The sequence below is a fragment of the Megalobrama amblycephala genome, linkage group LG7, assembly GCF_018812025.1.
Source record: "Megalobrama amblycephala isolate DHTTF-2021 linkage group LG7, ASM1881202v1, whole genome shotgun sequence".
Classification (NCBI taxonomy): Eukaryota; Metazoa; Chordata; class Actinopteri; order Cypriniformes; family Xenocyprididae; genus Megalobrama; species Megalobrama amblycephala.
The window spans coordinates 48,688,434-48,709,410 of record NC_063050.1 but is presented as its reverse complement, the minus strand read 5'-3'; the positions used below and the strand labels follow the sequence as shown (position 1 = coordinate 48,709,410).

General features: G+C 36.3%; 1 protein-coding gene across 1 annotated transcript; it reads left to right on the top strand.

The window, feature by feature from the left end:
* Nucleotides 1-1,721: 1,721 nt before the first annotated feature.
* Nucleotides 1,722-19,472, top strand: rap2ab (RAP2A, member of RAS oncogene family b). Its single transcript, XM_048197914.1, has 2 exons — nt 1,722-3,464; nt 16,201-19,472. The coding sequence occupies exons 1-2, from the start codon at nt 3,151-3,153 to the stop codon at nt 16,436-16,438; spliced, it is 552 nt and encodes a 183-aa protein (XP_048053871.1). The 5' UTR covers nt 1,722-3,150; the 3' UTR covers nt 16,439-19,472.
* Nucleotides 19,473-20,977: the final 1,505 nt, after the last annotated feature.

Here is a 20,977-nt window from a genome sequence, read left to right as displayed (position 1 = left end):
AATCTTTTTTGCATTGCAAAACAAGTCAAAAATACTGAGGAAGATCGTCACTTTTGTGCGGCGTGATCAGAGGGTACAGTAAAAGATATTTACCATATTGTAATGGTTGGGAGCAGAGTGATTCATGCTACTTTTTTTTGTAAAATGAATTAAAAAGTAATAGATATCTGTTGTAAGTTGTATTTTCAAACTCTGAAAGGTTGCTTATACAACTTGGTGTTTTTCTCCTTAGACATTTACATTTAGATAACATAATGACGTATTGTGTTCCCTTCAATTTATTCCTTAAATTCTCTTTACTTGGTTTTAAAGAAGACTTTAAAAAGGATTACATTGACATTCATAAACCTGCAGAAACCCATTGTCCTTTTCCGTCGTCTTTTTGCACTGTTCTGTTATCAACAAAGTGAAAAATGCATCAAAAGAATTGAAATATTCTGTCTCCCAAATAACTGTTTCCATCCAATTGTCTTTTTACTGATTAAAATTGTGTATAACAGAAATACTATGCTATATGAATATTGTAATCATAACAGTATTATCATCTGATACCATCATTTTAATATGGTAGGGCATTAAAACCATATTTAAAACTGAGTGATCTTGTATTAATTGTGCTACTGTACATTCTAGTTACAGTATGATACTGATTTTACACAAGCTCTGCAGTTCTCTTGGAACGAATTGTTGATGCAAAAATCTTAATCTTGTACAAAAAAAAACAGATAACACTAATTTTAGCATTTATTCTCCCTTTCGGGTGCCATGGGGAAAGCATGCTTGGAAATTGAAATCCCAACCCAGTTTCAGTTAAACTTAAAGGGTTAGTCAAAATTAAAATTCTGTCATTAATTACTCACCCTCATGTTGTTCCAAACCCGTAAGACCTTCGTTCATCTTTGGAACACAAATTAAGATATTTTTGTTAAAATCCGATGGCTCAGTGAGGCCTGCATTGACAGCAAGATAATTTAGACCTTTAAATGCCCAGAAAGCTACTAAAGACGTATTCAAAACAGTTCATGTGACTACAGTTGTTAAACCTTAATGTTATAAAACGACGAGAATACTTTTTGTGCACCAAAAACAAAATAACGACTTTATTCAGCAATATCTAGTCAAAACACTGCTTCATGAAGCTTTGAAGCTTTACGAATCTATTGTTTCGAATCAGTGGTTCGGAGCGCGTATCAAACTGCCAAACCATTGAAATTTGGAAATGTTTCGAAACACTTATGACATAACAAAGCCTCGTTTACTGAAATCACGTGACTTTGGCAGTTTGATGCACGGTCCGAACCACTGATTCGAAACAAAAGATTCTTAAAGCTTTGAAGCTTCATGAAGCAGTGATTTGAAATCGCCCATCACTAGATACTGTAGAATAAAGTCGCTATTTTAAGTCACTATTTTTTGGCACACAAAAAATATTCTTGTCGCTTCATAACATTAAGATTGAACCACTGTAGTCACATGAACTGTTTTAAATTTGTCTTTAGTAGCTTTCTGGGCATCTGAAAGTGTTAATTATCTTGCTGTCAATGCAGGCCTCACTGAGCCATCGGATTTTATCAAAAATATCTTAATGTGTGAGTAGTTAATGACAGAAATTACATTATTGGGTGAACTAACCCTTTAAGTTTGTCTAAATTAAAAGAAATGATTTCATAAAACTCAAAACAATGAAACAGTTCAGCTTACTTAAAATATATCAGTTCTGTGAACTTGGGAAAAAAAAGCTAAATACTCCAAGTGAATTTGACTGAATTAATTTGTTTAATATAAGTTTGTCCGACTCAAACCAATTAATTATTTTGAGTGTTAATGTTTACAGTGCAGGTTTGACAAGCTATTAGGTGAGCAAGTATTACTGATTTTTCATTTTTGGCTGAACCATTGCTTTATTAATATTCTTTGTTGTAACATTTCATTGTGATTTATTAGGACAATTTATTGTTGCTTGTATAAAACTTACATGGATTTATACCCAGTGAACTGCTGATGCATTATACATACGATTTACCACTGATGTAACTCGAGCCTGCTGTTGCTTTCTAATGAAATCTGTAGACCTTGACATGTGGATATGGATAATTTATTAAGAGGTAAGAACTGCACAGCCCATAGTCTGTACATTACATAAAGACATGCTGAAATATGTATGAATGCCATTGTATTAGATAACAATATATGTGTAAAATGGCATTTTTAAAATAAAGATAGCATTCTGTTCAAGCAAAACACAACATTCATCAGTTTGAAATACTAAAACAATAGATGTATTAAAAATTAAACATTGACAAGGGTGGAACATGTTGATGAACTACAGTAAGTGAAGAGAAATGATCCTGCATTCACACATTGAAGTATTCAAATACTTAAATGAACCGCTGCAGACTTACATCCTCCATCAGTGCACACAATGGCCGCATCCCTGTTGCTTTCTATTTCAGGTGCTGATGCAGGCGACGCGCTGTTGCTATAGGAACAGCATCATTTATTGACACGCTCCCTGCGCCGCATCTCATTGGTCGCTCAACTGGGGCTGTAACCATTCGCGCCGACGTTAAAAGCGGAAGTCCCGCCCACCTCACTCACCATTGCCTTATTAAGAATAGTGGGCGTAGCTTGTCGCACTCCTCCGCGCCCATTGAGCGCTAATAGCATCAATCCCGCTATAAAACTCCTATCCTTGAGCCGAGACTGTGTGGTCTGGCTTCAGAAGGTCTCCACCCGAGAGTATGGCGGTTGAGGATGCTGTAAGATGCAGAATAGTGTGCATCTTCTATTCTGGAATGCAGCAGCATCCTTAAGGATCGGAGGGGACGCGTGATGCCCTGTGTGTTCGGCGTTTTTATAGGCTAAAATGCACGTAAAGACCTCTGAGAGGCTTTTTAGAGGTTATTTCTTTAAGCAGCTGTCGGGTTCTGGCTCTTCTAGATGGTTACAGATGCCATGAAGTCCGCGCATTGGCTCTTTGCGCGCCTCTGTTATTTGTCTCTGTGGTGAGTGTTGCAATCCAGCCAGCCATGGCTCCGCGTCTGCTCGACTTCTGCAATATTCAAGGCAAGTTTCCCGTCGCATCTGATCGGCTCGGACACTGTTAGCTGGTTCCATTACGCGCGTCACGTCGGTTCGGCTCGGTGCGCAATGCGCGAGTATAAGGTGGTGGTGCTCGGCAGCGGAGGGGTCGGGAAATCCGCTCTCACGGTCCAGTTCGTGACCGGGACCTTCATCGAAAAGTACGACCCGACCATCGAAGACTTCTACCGCAAGGAGATCGAGGTGGATTCATCGCCGTCGGTGCTGGAGATCCTGGACACGGCCGGTACGGAGCAGTTCGCGTCCATGCGGGATCTCTACATCAAGAACGGCCAGGGCTTCATCCTGGTATACAGCCTGGTCAACCAGCAGAGCTTCCAAGACATAAAGCCCATGAGAGATCAGATCATCCGGGTGAAGAGGTAAGAGACGCGAGGCTTCTTCTTTGGCCAAAATCACTGCACTGTATTGCAATGATTGATGGAAATAGCATGGTATTGTTTGAGATACCGTACTTTTGAGGTAGCTCCCTTGGTATTAGCACCTGGTACCATAATTTTTGACTAGTTGAACTCCATGATGTGCATATCGTAGTATTTCTTTGAAGCACCTTGGAGTACCTCATAATATTAACATACTATCACAGTGTTTTTGTCAATTTAAGACAAAAACCAATAAACTTACAGACATGTAAGTTGGTAGTGCCATGTTTTTGGACATGTACCATGGTAAATATTAAAGTAGCATGGTATTAGCATGTGATACTGTGATTTTACCATGATACTGCCACAATAGTTTTTTTGTAAAATCAAGATGAATAGCAAATCTACAGTAAACGATGGTATTACCATGGTTTTGTTCATGTACCATGCACATATTAATGTACCATGTGATACTATCATTTTATAAGCACCTTTTCATGTCCTATATTGATAGGAGTATACTATAGTACATACTGTATTAAAGAACCATGGCATTACCATAACTGTAACATGATACTGCCACAGTACTTTTTTATAAATTCGAGGTGAAAACAATAAACTTACAAAAAAAAAAAAATGGTATTAGCATGTTTTTGGACATGTACCATGGCAAATATTAAAGTAGCATGCTATTAGCATATGATAGTGTCATTTTACCGTGGTATTGCCACAGTACGTTCTTATAAATGCAAGGTAAAAACAATAAACACAGAAAATTATGCATGTTTTTCGACTTGTACTATGGTAAATATTGAAGTGCCATGGTATTAGCATGTGATACTGTCAGTTTACCACGGTACAACCACAGTAGTTTGTTTTGTAAGTGTTATAAGAATATGGCATCATTCTGTATAATATTACATAGGAGTACTGTATTAAACAACCATAATTTTACCATGGTGCTGCTCAGTGAAGGAGTTTGTCTTCTCTGCATGAGGTGAACTTTCCAAGTTTTTCCAAGTTAAGAACATGGAAGCACTTGAGTGAGTGAGTGGAATAATATGACGGTTAATAATAAGTCCAATGGGAGGCAGCGTCTGTTATAATCTTTCCATAGTTTGACCCGAGGCCTAGAAACAGATGCTGTATTGTTTGTGTTTTTTCCATATCAACTCTTAAAAGAGGTTTGAATGCATTGCTTTCATAAACAGGACCTACAGAACAATTAAAAAGCGAGAGTGAGGTTAAGCACACAGAGACAAAAGATTCATCACTGTAGCTGCAAAACCTGAAAGGCCTGCATTATCATGTCAGAACCTTGAATGAGAAAAGCTTTTAAAAAGCTCTTATTTATGCACTTTTCACATATTGTCTTCTGGCATTCTTTGTCTATTCAGAGGTGTCTGGTTGATCGTGACAAATACAGTAACTGTTGCATTTGAATAGCAAAAGCACCCTTAAGCATTGCATGATGATGACATTATGAACAGTAGTGCAGCTAGTGAAGAGCTTTACCTGTTACGGCAATGCGGTCTGTAACTGGCCACTTTACCACAGTAATCAAGTCATATATATATATATATATATATATATATATATACTGACTGATTTGGTGCTAAATAGATTATAAAGAATGAATTAGCCCCATATTTAGTTATTTTTGTACTACATGTATGAGTTATTATGAAGCAATTATAGCAACTGTGCATTTTATCCATCTTATTTCTACTTGCCAAATAAACAAATACATTCATTATTAAATAAATGAACAAATATTGATTGGAGATTCAAGTATTTTACTCTATGTGAATAAAATGTGCTGAGCGATAAGAGACATGGAACTTGCACAGCTCTGTGAAACCACTTAAATAAAAATGCCTTAAATAAACACATAAATCGGGTCTGAAGGAAGCTTGAAATTCCTGTGGAAATTCCCGCCTTTAAACACACTCAGGATGGACACACATTTTTTGCAGCTTTATCTCTCGCATTATGAATTGAATTGGCACCGTTTATGCCAGAACCTGCAAAAAATTTCTAAACCTCTGGCACAGGTTGTTAATCTGCAGGAGGAGGCAGATACATGCTGAGACGGCTGATGATAACTACAGTAACGCTGGTGAGATTTGCACACTCACCAAAATATAAATGAGATTGTGTGCTGGTGGAAGCCAAAGAAACATCACAACTGCATTAGCGCACTGTAACCCAAAGGCTCGCTCGACTTTTGGCAGCGAGACCCTGAGAAGAGGAAATGTGGGTGGATCCATCGGTCATCTGCTTTCTATCTAATGCGAAACGCTCTATAATGAATTTAGATTAAAAACACACATCTACGTAATCAATTTAGCTTCGGCAGGTGTTTAAAATAAATATAACACTGCCCACACACAATCTGTGCACTGTTTCACATAATCTGCGATACTAAATGTGCAATTCTGTGAAAAGCATTTACATATTGTAAAAATGTGTTAAAATTATGCTAATTGGTATCTAAAAACATTATCAAATTAATCTGAAGATGTGTAAATGTGTTAATGACATTCAGACTACATGCAGTTTGATATAACTTAAATAACATTTATTATATTAATGTGTATCTCTTCTGCTCACAAAGACTGTATTTATTTGATAAAATACAGTAAAATGGTGAAATATTATTTCAGTTTAAAATAGCTGTGTTTTATGTGAATATATTGTAAAGTGTAATTTATTTCTGTGATCAAAGCTGAATTTTCAGCATCATAACTCCAGTTTTCAGTGTCACATGATCCTTCAGAAATCATTCTAATATGCTGATTTGCTGCTCAAGAAATATTTCTGAAAAGTTGTGCTGCTTCATATTTTGGGGGAATCTGTGATACATTTTATTTCAGGATTATTAGATGAATTGAAAGTTCAAAAGAACAGCATTTATTTGAAATAGAATCTTTTGCAACATTATAAATGTGTTTACTGTTACTTTTGATCAATTTAATGCATCCTTGCTGAATAAAAGTATTCATTTCTTTTTAAAAAATTCTACTGACTCCAAACTTTTGAATATATATGTATGAGAAACATTTTTAAGAAGAAATAAAGCAATTCTTGGCGTATTAAAGTTAAACCTGTTAATTGCTTTACAGTATATTTCTATTAATTTATTTATTGAATTTAGGTGCATTTAATGCAACACATATACAGCATGTCTTATGACGCCTTTGTAAAGTAAATGTTGCGTTCATAGATTGGATGATGGTGTAACTGCCTCCCGCGAGACCTTGCTTCTTGGAAGATGAGATTGTGATTGTGTTCCTGAGGGAAACCTGCTGTTTGTGCCCATAGATATTGACATTTAACACTCATCTGAAATCAGTTTTGCGGGAGTGTTTCTGCTATTCTCATAGCTCCGAAACACATGGAAAAACCGCGTCATGGAGAGTCTGGAGAGAGTGTGTAGGGAAGGCCGCTGAAGATCATGATTGCTTTTTAACCTGCTCCAATTTGCTGCTCGCTCTGCTGCACCACTGTGACCGCGAGCAAAGCTGCGGCGTATTAACACGAAGTCATCTGTCTTCATTTGTGTTTCATTCTGAAGAGGAGATTTCCTCTATTTCCGTACACCGAGAGGGTGATTATGTTTGTTGTACGACTTTAAAATTGGTTTGGCTACTTTTCTACCTTTTACTTAAATTGTGACCTTTTACTTGATGAGGCACATGTATTTTCACATCAGTTCAGGTACTTTATACTGTGTTTAAAGATGACCTGTTTTGCCCTTTTACAAAGTCTTGATTTGTTTTGGGGTTCTACCAGAATAGGTTTTCATGCTTGAATGAAACACATTTTTGACGTTGTTGCAGCCGCTCTCTTCCCAGTCTGTCAGTAAAGCTCTGTTTAGTTCCTGTCTCTATGAAGCCCCTCCTTCTGAAAAGCACAACGTGCTGTGATTGGTCAGCTGGATCAGTGTGTTGTGATTGGTCAACTGCTTCGAGTGTGTTTGGGAAATGTCACGCCCCTTACCGTAACCGCGAGTTTCAACACACTACTAACTAAGGCTACGGTCAGACTATCAATCCAAATCCGATTTTTGTGATTCAGATTTAGCAAGTGTGAACGGTCAAAAATCACATGAAATGCGATTTTTAAAATCTGTTTCGAGCTACATTCATATGTGGTTTGAAATACTATTCAAATCGCATTTCTGGAAATCTGTTTCAGTCTGACTGCTCTGATTGGATTTGTCATGGTTTATGTGACTTTCTCACGCCACGTAAAACGTAAACATCAGACGTTGTTATAGGAAACATGCTGAAAGTCGCTGCAGTTGTTGTTTTTGTTGTATGCCTACCAACGCAAGCCATTGCCATAGAAACAAATGCAGATATTCTGGAAAATCATAACTAGATTTAGATTTAGATCGGATTTGGACCGACAGTGTGAACGTAGCCTCAACCAGGCCCTGCGCCTTTATTCTAAGTATGCCTTGGGCGGGAATTATTTAAATGAGGAATATTGTGACATGTTTGTTCCTGGAAGAAAACTCAAGACTACAATGGAGGCGTTTCAGGGAGTTCAGAAACAGTGCGCACTGATGTGGAGTAGTGTTGTCAAAAGTACTGACTTGGTACGGAATTTGTTACTTTTGAAATTTTGAAAGTCAGCTCTTTTAATGAAATTATAAAAATGTGACAATACCAGCATTTCCCCCTAGCATTTTGAGTGCTGTTGAGATTCTTAAACACCTCTGATTGGCCATTGTGTTCATGTGCACAACAGATATGTCTGTGATTGGCTACAATGATCAATGATTCAAAAACATGTAAATAGTCACCTTTGAAGTTGTTCATGGAGCGCTTACACAGATACACACGGGAGCGTTTGAAAGCAATCGTCTATCAGCGGATATATCTATCAGCAGATATGTTAGGGATCCGCTGATAGACGCCTGCTTTCAAACGCTCCCGCTTTCAAACACTTCCATGTGCTTCCATTGATCACTGTAGCCAATCACAGACATATGTTTATGAATCCTCTCAACAGCACTTAAAGGTGTTAAAGAGGATGTTTTGTTTTATAAATTTTTGCAATATTACTTGAAACTGTCTTTACTAACTGATAAAAGATTATTTATTAGGTGCACTGAAAGGAATAATATTAATATACATCATCTGTGCACGAGGTAGGGCCTTAAAAACATCAGCCAATCGCGTAAACGATTGGCCCTCTGGCTTGTCAATCACTGCCGTGACGTTCCTTGTGAGAGACGAGTGCGGCTGCGCGCTCCAGTAACTTTCCACACTCCACAGGCGCTGCATGCGATGTTTTTGTCAGGAGACAGGAGTAACAACTGCAGATTATGAGTTACATGCGGTGAGTCCGACATAATGAATCCACTAACACAACACAGCGAATGCCGGTGGTAAACACTCGTGTTCCAATACTCATGCACGAGTTTTGGGAGGCGTTCCCTGGAAATTCTTACGCATGCGCTCATTTCAAAAACTCAGTAACAGTCTTTGGTTTCTCAGTCGACAAAAAGATCCTCTTTAGTACCTTTAAAATGCTAGGGGGAATTTTTGGCATCATCACATTTTTAAAATTTCAGTACCAGTTTGGTACCGAAGTCGGTACTTTTGACAACACTAATATAGAGAATAACCCCCTTTGGAGGGACTTTGTAACTTTGCAGAGCTTTTACATGCTCAACCAACAATGTTACACAATAAAGAATGATGAACGTGGAAAAGCTTAATAGGTACTCTTTACGTCACATAATTTCCTTTATATATTGGCCTTTTGCTTTAGTATTTTCGTCTTTTCAACTATAAACGTGCTTCCACGAAAACTAAATTCTGTCATCAGTTATTTGCCCTCACATTATTCCAAACCTATATGATGTTAAATATAATATAGTACTGTCGATTTTGATTCATTACAGTGACTTCAATTCACTAAAAAGATTTATTCAGCGACCCTTTCACTAGGTTACATTATTTGACCAGTAGGTGGCAATCATTGAGAGTCTTTATGAGTGTTGATTCAGATTCAACCGATTGTTCTATTATTTATTATAATCTGCATGTTTACTAAGAGACTTGAGAAACACTGTTTAAGCACTGTTTCCCCGTTTTTTAAAATAATATTTACTTTATTTCTATAGCACCTTTCATAAAGGAATGCGGCTCAAAGTGCTTTATAAAAACAAGTAAAAATACCATAATTAATATAACATTTATTCTCCTTCATGTGTCACGCTACAGTTACTCAAAGGTGAGGAAGCAGATCTATTTGTGTAAATTTTTATTAACCTAAATTCAAAACCCTCAGAACTAGAAAACAAAACTACAGGTATAAACACTACGAGAACTGTCAAAGAACAGGTCAAAACAAACCAATGAAGGAAAACGATCCACAGGTGAAACTGATAATCAAACAATGAATAACTAAGGTAACTAAAACACAGGAAACAGAACTAAACAAATGTAACTATTCTTAATCTTTGATGTTATTCTGATTCTTTTTAATGATATATCCTCTTCTAGCAGTTTAGTTTCTGAGCATTGTGTCTTGTTCACTCAGTTTGGACTTTATTCAGCCAATTCTGCTTTTAATTTCTGACAGACCTTTTTATTTTGGGAATCTTTGGAAACAACGTTCCCCTCTTTGTTTTCATTAACAACTAGGTTCCTTTGTTTCACTCTGAATCAGCATGTGGCCTGACCAGCATTTATGGCCAAAAGCATCCCAGCATGCATTGCTTCCAGCAGGGTCTCTGGAGACATCACATCTGTTTTTGTGTTCCTAAGCACCGGGGGTCGAACCGTTACTGGGCAACTGCGCCGGCGAGGCCTTCAATGCGTTGGACGGAGCAATGCAGCCTTCACTTTTTGACAGACAGACAGTGAAATCATGTGTTTTAAATCCCTCAGTGCTGCATCACAGTTAGACTGATCGCATTTCACCCTGTGGCAAATTCTCGAAACAATTCCACTGTATAAATTGCATTAGGCACTTTTTTTTTAACCTGACTTGCTTAATTCCTGTAGTGAATCATGCTAAAACAACACCAATAAACTTTTGCAGTTTCCATCATTAGAGTGCATTATTTATCTATTTGATGCAGTGCGTTTGATTGTAAATTACCCTGTGTGGTTCATTTCACTATCAGTCAAATGCTTGTGCCGTGACGCGTGGTTTCAGGCAATAAGCAATGCATGCGCACAGTAGCATGAAAGAATAATTAGCTATTGAGCTGCTGTCAGATGCTAAATTGGTAAATGCACCTTGTCATCTGCATCTGCAGCTCATGGGTTCCATTATAATCGCTGCATGACATTCGGTCAGTGCTTTAAGAGCAGACGCTCATGCTTCAATGATCCTCTAATAAATGTTGTGGGTCATGAAGGCTTGTGCTTCGTTAGACTCCAGGGTAATTACATTCACTTAACTAGTGCTGCTATGTTTGTTATCTTGTCACTGTATTAAATTATTTTAATCACTTAGACATTAAGATGATAATGCATGGCATGACATTTTGGAAAATGTCACCAAGCAACATTTAAGAAACTGAATGAGAAACAGTTTGTGGTGAATCAAAACTATATATATATATATATATATATATATATATATATATATATACATATATAATAATATTTTAATTAATTTTAATTAATTATTAATTATATATATATATATATATATATATATATATATATATATATATATATATATAATTAAACATTTTAAATTAAAGTAATTATATATATATATATATAAATTTAATATTATATATATAACTTATAATTTTACATTATTTAATAATAATATATATAATATTTTATATATATATATAATATTATTATTAAATAACTTAATTAAATATTTTAAATTAATTAAAATATTATATGTATAAATTGTGTGTGTATATATATTTATTATTATTATTATTAAATCATTTTAAATAAATAAAATTAAGTACAATTAGAATATTATGTACCTATATAACTGTATGTGTGTGTGTGAATATATATGTATATATCATTTTATAGACATTTATATAACAGTTATATATAATTTGTTTTTTAATAACCATAATAAGTAATTAAAATAATGCAGGAAGCTTTCTTAGAGCACCTATGAAACAAAATGAAGAGCAAAAGGCACACATCAATTCTATATGTGTATATTGTCCTTCTACTGAGCTGTTCTGCCACTGAGACTAATGGGAAATTTGTTTTGGGAAAAGTAGTTTAGTTGCTCAAACATGTCACTTCATAAACTGGCTAAATCAGTAGTTGTTTTCTCAGCCAGCTTTATTGATATTCTTCATCAGCAGTACATAAAAAGTACAAACTAAATGCACGACATGTCAGCATTCAAAAGAACAATAATTCTTTTGTTGACATGCTTTCAAACTTAAAAGTCTGCGTTTCTCACTGCTAAATGTATCATTGTGTTGGCGCTCATGTGAGCTCATCTTGTGAACGCCATCATGTACATGAGCTGAAGCAGCATATGGTTATATGAATATGACACAAACCATCCCAGACCTCAAAAAGGCATCTAACTCCAGACTTTAGACTTCCCTTGTGTCAGTCAGTCTATAAATAGCGTTTCTCCTGCTCGCCACCAATAGATGACATTTCATCTGTTGTGCCGCTTACCTCCCACTCACCATTCACACCTCTCGCCCCACGACAACGTCCCACTAGTGTTACAAGGTATATTAGCTGAGGCTGGTGAAATGCTAGATGGAATAACATGATGTGAATGATGCTGGTGATGCTAAATGCCATTGCAGCACGAGATGTTATTGTTTGATGCTTCATAAATAATGCTGAACAATGTCATTCAGTGAGTTCCTGAACCCCTGCTGTCATCTCTGAAACCCCTGCTCCTGTTAAACATGCCTGTTGACATTTACTATGTACAGAATTGCAGTATTTACATCGTGCAACAATTGCACGGCAAATAATGCATACTACCATTAAAAAGTCTGGGGTCAGTAAGATTTTTTTAAAGGGGACCTATTATGCAAAATTCATTTTTTCATGGTGTAGCCTACACATCCACCCTATAATGGTAAAAATTCCCTCCACATTCTTCTTTTTTTGTTAATCCCCATAAATCATAAGCAATGTCTCAGAACAAGCTGTTTGCAGATTGTAGCTATCACAAATGCTTAGGCCCCGCCCATGACTGCTGACGGACTCTTCCCTATTAGCATAGACCCCGCCCTGAGTGAGCTGTACACAGTCCGCCATGTTTATCTCCTCGCCAGATCATTTAACAGCAGCATTCAAGTAAGACATGTATTCTTATTAAAGCTACTAAAGGCGGGTGCACACTGTGCGATTTTGGCCACGATTTGGTCGTCTGAGACAAATTTTGAGCCGTGATCAAAATTAATGCTAGAGATGTCTTTGTTAGCCACCATTTCAGTCCCGCGTGTAATGCAGCTCACTGTCACCGAACGTGTGTGGGTTGATGTAATGCTCTGGACAAGTTTTCATGCGCGCATCTGTATTTAACGTATCTTGACTGTCGCACATAAATGACTGACATAAATGACAGCTGAGATCCCACAGTGTGACATGAGGATCACGAACGTACAGTCTGACAAGCAACCATCGTAAAGGACTATTATAAATCGCACAGTGTGCACCCGGCTTTAGTTATTGAGTCAAGAGCAGTGAGGGATTTTCTGTTTTTCTTTTGTGGTTTCATTCAGATTAACAGCACTGTATATTACGCTGTTGTCACTTTAATACACAGATCTAATACACACATGCAATTTCTTTACTTGCTGTTTACATTCACAGACATAACTGATTGTGTGTTTTTGACATAACCTTGTGTGTATTTGACAGTTTAAGTGCAATAAGACGTGAAAGAGAACTTAGTTTGATACTCACAGGAAGCGCCGCCTGACATCCAGCTTTCTGTGTGCGTGCTTCAGATATGTGCGCTCAGAAAATCATATATCAGAGGTTTAGACTGATATGACTGTAAAACACATACAGATAATAAACTTTCATGATGATGAAGAACTGCAATGTCACGTGAGGGTGACCGCGATAGAGATGATACTCAAAACCAAACAGATGTTTTGTTAGTTTGTGGTAGAGTATCCGAGGCAAGAGCTGTAAAGGCTCTGCCCACTTCTGGAAAGTGGGGCGGGGAACAGCAACTCATTTGCATTTAAAGACATATGCACGAAAACAGCATGTTTTTCCTTTTACTCAAAACTGGACATTTACAACATGGTAAAATAAATGATCTGTGGGGTATTTTGAGCTGAAGCTTCACAGACACATTTTGGGACACCTGAGACTTAAGGGGCTTTCGACCAGAGGAACCTTTTCATAGTTCCTACAACTATTGGCAGAAGTACCCGAATTTTGCCATGTTCGCACCTCAGAAACTAGGAACGATTTTAGTTCTAGGAACTCCTTTTGGGAGCTCCTATAGTAGCGTCTAAACCAGCATTATAGGAACTATCAGTGAAGTAAGTGTATGTTGACTTGCCGAACGCACGCAAAACACCGGCACCCGACATTTTTTTAAAAACCATGTTCACACAGTTTATAGCCTATATATTTACTCCATAGCTAACTCTACAAACATGGAAAACAATGATAGACAGACCTCTCGATCTAAGGAGAAAATCCAACGCAACTTTGAGGGGACCAAACGAAACATGATTATGTATTTCTGCTCAGCTAGTGACACTGGACATCAACCACACTGCAAACGGCAAATTTTTTTTATCATATACTGTCTTCTTTCTTTGTATAACAGTTCTATCTAATAACATATTAGACAGGCTGGTAAACAAATCGTAAACTAATGAAGACGTAAAAAGAGAGCGCTGTGTGCACATGCTGTAGCATTCTCAGCACCGTCAAAATAAAGGTCCGCTGCGCCGTCAAAATAAAAGTCACAACAACAAGCGCAGCTTACGTCACTTCATAGTTCCTACTGGCGGTGCAAATGCAACCAGGAAAATGGCCCCAACAGCTATGTTCCTTGAACTACCCAGTGTGAAAGCCCCTTTATATTACATCTTGTAAAAAGAGGCATATTAGGTCCCCTTTAATGCTTTTGAAAGAAGTTTTGAAAGAAACTGCAAAAATTGTGAAATATTATTACATTTTAAAATAGCTGTTTTATATAGCCTACTTAAATTTTTTGATGCTTGGAATGAAGATCGTCTGATCCCTAAACTATCCATTTAAGAGTCTTGAGTGATGAAAAAGAGCAGTAATGCTTTCATCTCACAGCCATTGAGATGTTCACTTGCTGTTGTCATCATCACTCTCTACAGTCACTATGATCTTCCTCCTCTTTTAATTAGAGCTGATATCAAACCGATACTCCTCCGCTCTCTGCATAAAAGGCTGGGAATGGGTTTCCATGACTCAGCTGGTCTGATGAGCCGTGGGCCGAGCGCCCGACACCCCTGGACACACACTTCTCTAAAGAGACTCGTTTTTCACCAGGGTCTGACAGATCAATAGCTCTGACTCAGAGTCTGTGGAGGGAATGATTCACAGTGTTAGACGCATCCTGAGCCTCTTATTGGACGCCCAGGATCACTACGGTCAGCGCCACACAGCTAGTGTGCCATTGGGAAGAAGACAAATAAATTTGCGTCATATTTAACGATTTTGACCTCTGGTATCGGATGGTGGTTCAATAACTGGAGTGAATTGCTCTCATATTAACTCAATCCATCTTGGTCAAGAAAACACATTGAACAGTTTCATCTGGAGCAAATTATTCATTATTTATTGGTGCATTTTACCAATGATGATTACTTTGGTTGAAAATAGTAAATAAATTGTTGGATTTACTTTGTGTTATCAGCATTATGCAATTTTCAGTAGACAGTGAAGCTAATGAAGTTCAAATTTTCCGTTTTGTGTCCACTTGAAATTAAGTGAAAGATATGTTTCCAGTTTCTCATCTTCTGTCATCCAATGTATAGATTGTATTGTTATTATTATTGTTATTTATTATTATTCTTATAGTAACATATTAAATAACACGAACTAACATTGAGCAATACATTTGTTATAGTATTTATTAATCTGTGTTTATGTTCTGCATTAATTAATGTTTGCAAGTACAACTTTTTATAATGTATTGGTAATTGTTGAAATTAACATTAACAAAGATTAATAAATGTTGTAGAAGTATTGTTCATTTTTAGTTCATGCTAACTAATGTAGTTAACTAATGTTAACTAATTAAAAACCTTCTTGTAAAGAGTTACATTATTATTTATGTATTTGTTTAGGGACAATTCACAATATATATACTGTGACTGATTTAGTTTAAAGCTCTATTTCATTGCCTTATGGGATAGTAAAGTGTCCATCATATGTACACTTCAGAATCTCACCAGAAGTAGTAGGTCATCCAGGTACTTTTTGCCTACTCTTTTTTTTAAAGCTGTGAATTCAGACATACTTCTTATGTCACATACTCATACGCATACACAAGTATGCTATTTCGGATGCAGCCTGTGACTTGTTTTGTCAACTGTAGACTCAACCAATGACACGAGTTTGGGGGCGGAACTATCCGTTTGCCTGACCAATGGCAGACGCGAGCAAAAGGTGCAGGAAACCTGTTCGGAAACAACTGTTACTTCTTGCATTTAGTGCTAAAAAATGCCACATTTAACCTTTGAATTGTCATTTTGTGTTGAAGCTTCTGCTCATTATCGTGTCATGTGCATTCACAGGTATGAGCGTGTGCCCGTGATACTCGTGGGAAACAAGGTGGACCTGGACAACGAGCGTGAGGTTTCGTCGAGCGAGGGTCAAGCTCTAGCTGAAGAATGGGGCTGCCCGTTCATGGAGACATCAGCCAAGAGCAAAACCATGGTGGACGAACTGTTCTCAGAGATAGTCAGGCAGATGGACTATGCCTCTCAGCCAGATAAGGAAGACCCGTGCTGCTCCTCCTGCAATATACAATAACCCCTCGCAATCAGCATCGACATGGGCTTTTCACAGGGGTCTGAAGGGCGTCTACACACTAGAGAACGCTGCCAATCCATTGATTTCAATTGGAATGGTGCAATGCAAAAACATACATAAAAAACGCAAAAGTGATGTTGCGCCGTGAAAACAAAAGTTACAAATATTTAACTTTTAGGCAACTCTAAAATCCATTGATTTCCATGGGAATGCTGCATTGCAAAGATGTCGATAAAATATGCAAGGGTTTGCAAAAGCTGTGCAAACAAATGTTGAGAATATGTAACTTTAAGCAATGCTGCAAATCCATTGATTTCAACAGGAACGGTGCATTGCAATAAGGTACTCGAGGCTGTGCTATATCGTAAATAAGTCACGCAACGCCCTTCGCATTGCAACCCCTTCAGCCGTGACTTATTCATGATACAGCACTAGCCTCGAGTACCTTATTGCTTTTATAAAACGGTTACCACACAATACAAATATTAAAGCCAAAAATATGTTTTAGTGCAACTTTCATGAAGTAAACTTTCACTAAAAGCTTTCCTTCCGCCAGAATAAATGGTCCCTGACCGTGAACAGCAACACAAGTTACATTATTACGCCATTAAATGGCGGCAAAGACTGTCTTTATGAGTGTGTCAGTCAGTAGCGAAGACTTTTACATTGAATTGTTGTGAACACGGAACAAGACGCAACTGACAGGAACTTACCGTTTTATAAAAAAAGATAAAATACGCAAGGGTTTGCGAAAGCTGTGCAAACAAAAGTTGAGAATTGTTACTTTTGGGCAATGTTGCAAATCCATTGATTTCAATGGAATGTTGCTTTGCAAAGACGTAGATAAAATACGTAAGGGTTTGCGAAAGCTGTGCAAGCAAACATTGAGAAATGTAACTTTTAGGCAATGCTTCAGATCCATTGATTTCAATGCTGCTTTGCAAAGACGTACATGAAAAATGAAAAAAAAATTTTTGAGAAAACACATTTTTCGCATTCATTGAGCTCTTGGAATCTCAAGGAGGCGGGTTCGAGTTCAGTTTTGCAAATCCGGTTTGCTGCATTCCCGCTTATGACCCCATGTTTCCCGCACCTTCGAAACGGATCGCAAAACGCAGCTTTCTTTAGTGTGTAAACGCCTTAATCAAACACAATTATTATAAATGAATCGACAAGAAACTGTAAAAAAAAAGGTCAAAGGGGTTATAAAAATGCACCATACTTGAGTCTTTCTTTTCTCCGCATGTTTTCAACACTTTCATTCTAAGTTTGACGCTGTTCGTAAGAGACTTGATCGACCATTTAGTTTGCACATATAGAACCTGATGTCTTAAACTGCCATTACTTAAATAAAGAGCCAGAATGACCTAGTTTTGTTCTTCCAAACGGCCCACTGTCGGCGAAGGTGACGTTTCCTCCGAGGGACTATCAGACGTCTGGGTTTGAAATGTTCATGAGGGGATCTATGTGTGTGCAGGTGTCCCGTTGCAGTGGCGAGGGGCTTTACTTTGAGCGTTTGAGAGACATTTTCTTTGAGGAAGCCAAATAGGATCCTGAGAAGCACTTTTCTTTTGTAATGTTGTGTCCATTTTGATTTATCAAACTGCTGGGAATATTCAGCTGATTATGTTGTGGTTTTTAATTAGCACCTCGATATAGAATGTTGCAAACTGAATTATGTATTTTGTAATAATGTAGTAAAACAATCATGGGACTTGCTTTAGAATAGACTGTACAGCTTTGAATCAGGCGGGAACAGTATTTCTAATGAAACGCTAGCGGCACTTTCCATGAAAAGGGTCTTGTTACTTTTTTTAAAGCAATAAAAACATAAACATCTAGTTGATATGTTAGATAAACAGTTATGTAACTTACAAATCAATCTATAGCATTCAAAGTGGCTAATTTTAAAATGGCAATTTTGGCCTGCTGCACCTCAGAGGTCTTGACTATGTTCAACAGTTAAAATCATATTGATATTCGGTTAAATGTAGGAAAAAATATTATAATAATTAAAAAAAAAAAAATCTACATTTAAAATATATTATATATTTAATTTAAACATTATTTTATTTATTAAATAATTAAAATACAGATTAAATGACTAAAAAACAGCTCATATACTGTAAAAGTTTGACCTCCTGAGGTGGACCATCAAGATTTCAAGCTTTGTTTTGTACCCTATTTGTGGAAAGTACCAATTAATCTTGAAGCCTGTACTAGATGTGATTATTAATTGAATGATATTGTGGAACAGGAATAATCATAATGCAGTGAACCTCATGAATGTTGTACAGAAACACATGGAGGAAAACAATTATAGTTTAATCAGTTTGTACGGGGCACTTTATTATCAGTTCAAGAGTCCCTCGATTCATCTGCTTTGAGCAAATATGACAGGAATAAGAATAATAATATAAAAATCATTTTATCATACCTTTCTCAGGAGAGTTACAGGCTACCAAATCTGTTATTAAAGTTTATGAGGATCTGATTTAATTTTATTTTATTTCTGTTTATTTAATCATTAGAGTATAAGATAATAATGTTTTCTTAATCTATATTGTTGTTTGGTCTTCTTTTTTTTTTTTTTGGTATTACAGAGCAATTCTTCTTCAGACCATCACGTCTGTGATCCATAAGATCATCCGGAAATGTAAAAATGTGTGGGGGAAAAAAAAAAAAAATGTATTGAAACAATTTAAGATGGTTGTGTGTAGTTTATATAAAATATGCCAAACTTACAGTATGTTGATTTAGCGGTCATATGCATGGCTAAAATATCATTATTTGTGAATATTACAGCAGATGAGATGGAATAGATGCGCACACACAAAAAAATACACAAACACTCAACGACCCTTCGGACGATCATTTATGGGTGAATCTGCCTTGCCATGTGAACTAAGGGTTTGCCTTTTTAACTTTCATCATTGATCTTATATTTTTTTAAGTGAACATTTACCCTCTTCCACATGGTAAATGGATTGTGAATATGGTTTCATTCAACACGACAATAAAGACATCTTATTCACAGCGGTAGATGCAAGTTTGAGTTTGTCTGCAGCCAGTCTTTTTCATTAAAGCACAAGCTCATTATCTGAAAAAGCCTGTGATTTGAACTAAAGATGCACAATATATGAGTCTGTTGTTGTCAGATTTTATTCCTGAATTTATATATGGTATTTTACTGATGTTTCTGAGATTTTAGAATTTTCCCATTCAAGCAGATGGAGTTGAATGACTTTGAACGCGGTCGGTGAACCTTAAATAACCCAATCTAACCTTTAATGAATCGCCTTGGAGTGTTAAGAATTAAGAATCAAATATCAGTGTTATTTTAGTATGATTTATATACTATGATAGCATTTATTAATATTTGGATTTTTTTATATTTTCAGTTTTCATTTAATTTTAGTTTGAGTTTTAGCAATTTTGTAATGCACTTTTGTAATTTTTAGTTTTTTATATTTCTATTTTGCTTCAGTTGCTTCAGTATTTTTATTTCAGTTTTATTCATTTTAGTACTTCTTTTTATTTCTATCTGTAATTTTTATATATATATATAATATATTTATATATATATATATATATATATATATATATATATATATATATATATATATATATATATATATATATAATATATATTATTATAATATAATATATTATATATACTTACAATATAAAATAATTATAAAATTATTATATATAAATAATATAAAATATTATTATAATAATATAATAAAATCAATATTTTTATGTAATATAATTAATAATTATTTTATATTTTATTATTATTATTATTTTGATTGTAATCAACCAAGATGGTATTTAAATTAACAATTGCAATTCTGTGTGTTATAAGTATATATACTTCACATATTTTTCCACTCATATTTGAGTTAAGATGATGAATTTCTCCAGAGCTGAATGTAAACCTTGACTTTAATGTTGTATTAGCAGCGTTTGGAGTAGATGTGCAGTTATCTTGTCGAATGAGTGAGACGTTTGACAGGAGATTTCACACCACCCACTACAGCAGGCTTTCATCCTCCTCTGAGATGCTGGAATGATGGAACAGCATGTGAAAAGCAGGTCTATGGAGGACAAGATTCGCCGGAGGCGACATCGCTTGGTGTCATGGCAACAGGATGATAACATAACATAATGTCGGTATCTCTGTTTATGTAAAATTGGGTTTTTGTATAGAAGCCGGAGCTATGCGGTGTACTCAAGCCCTCTTTAATGTCTCAGTCTCATTTCTCCCACACAGACATTAAACATTAAACCCAAACTGTTCACAAAGTCAGAGATTGCAATATGAACTCAAACATTTCTCACCAAAGTCACATGACCTGAGCTGCAAGATTACAAAGACAAACATATTTTTTTCTTCTTCTTTGGGATGCTATGATGAATTGCTCACAATAACACCAGGAACAGAAAGTAAAATCAGTCAACTCTGATTCCATGTTGACTATAAGTCTCCTGGGTTTTAAAAAGCCGTAGCAGACATATTTGTTTTGGATAGTTTGG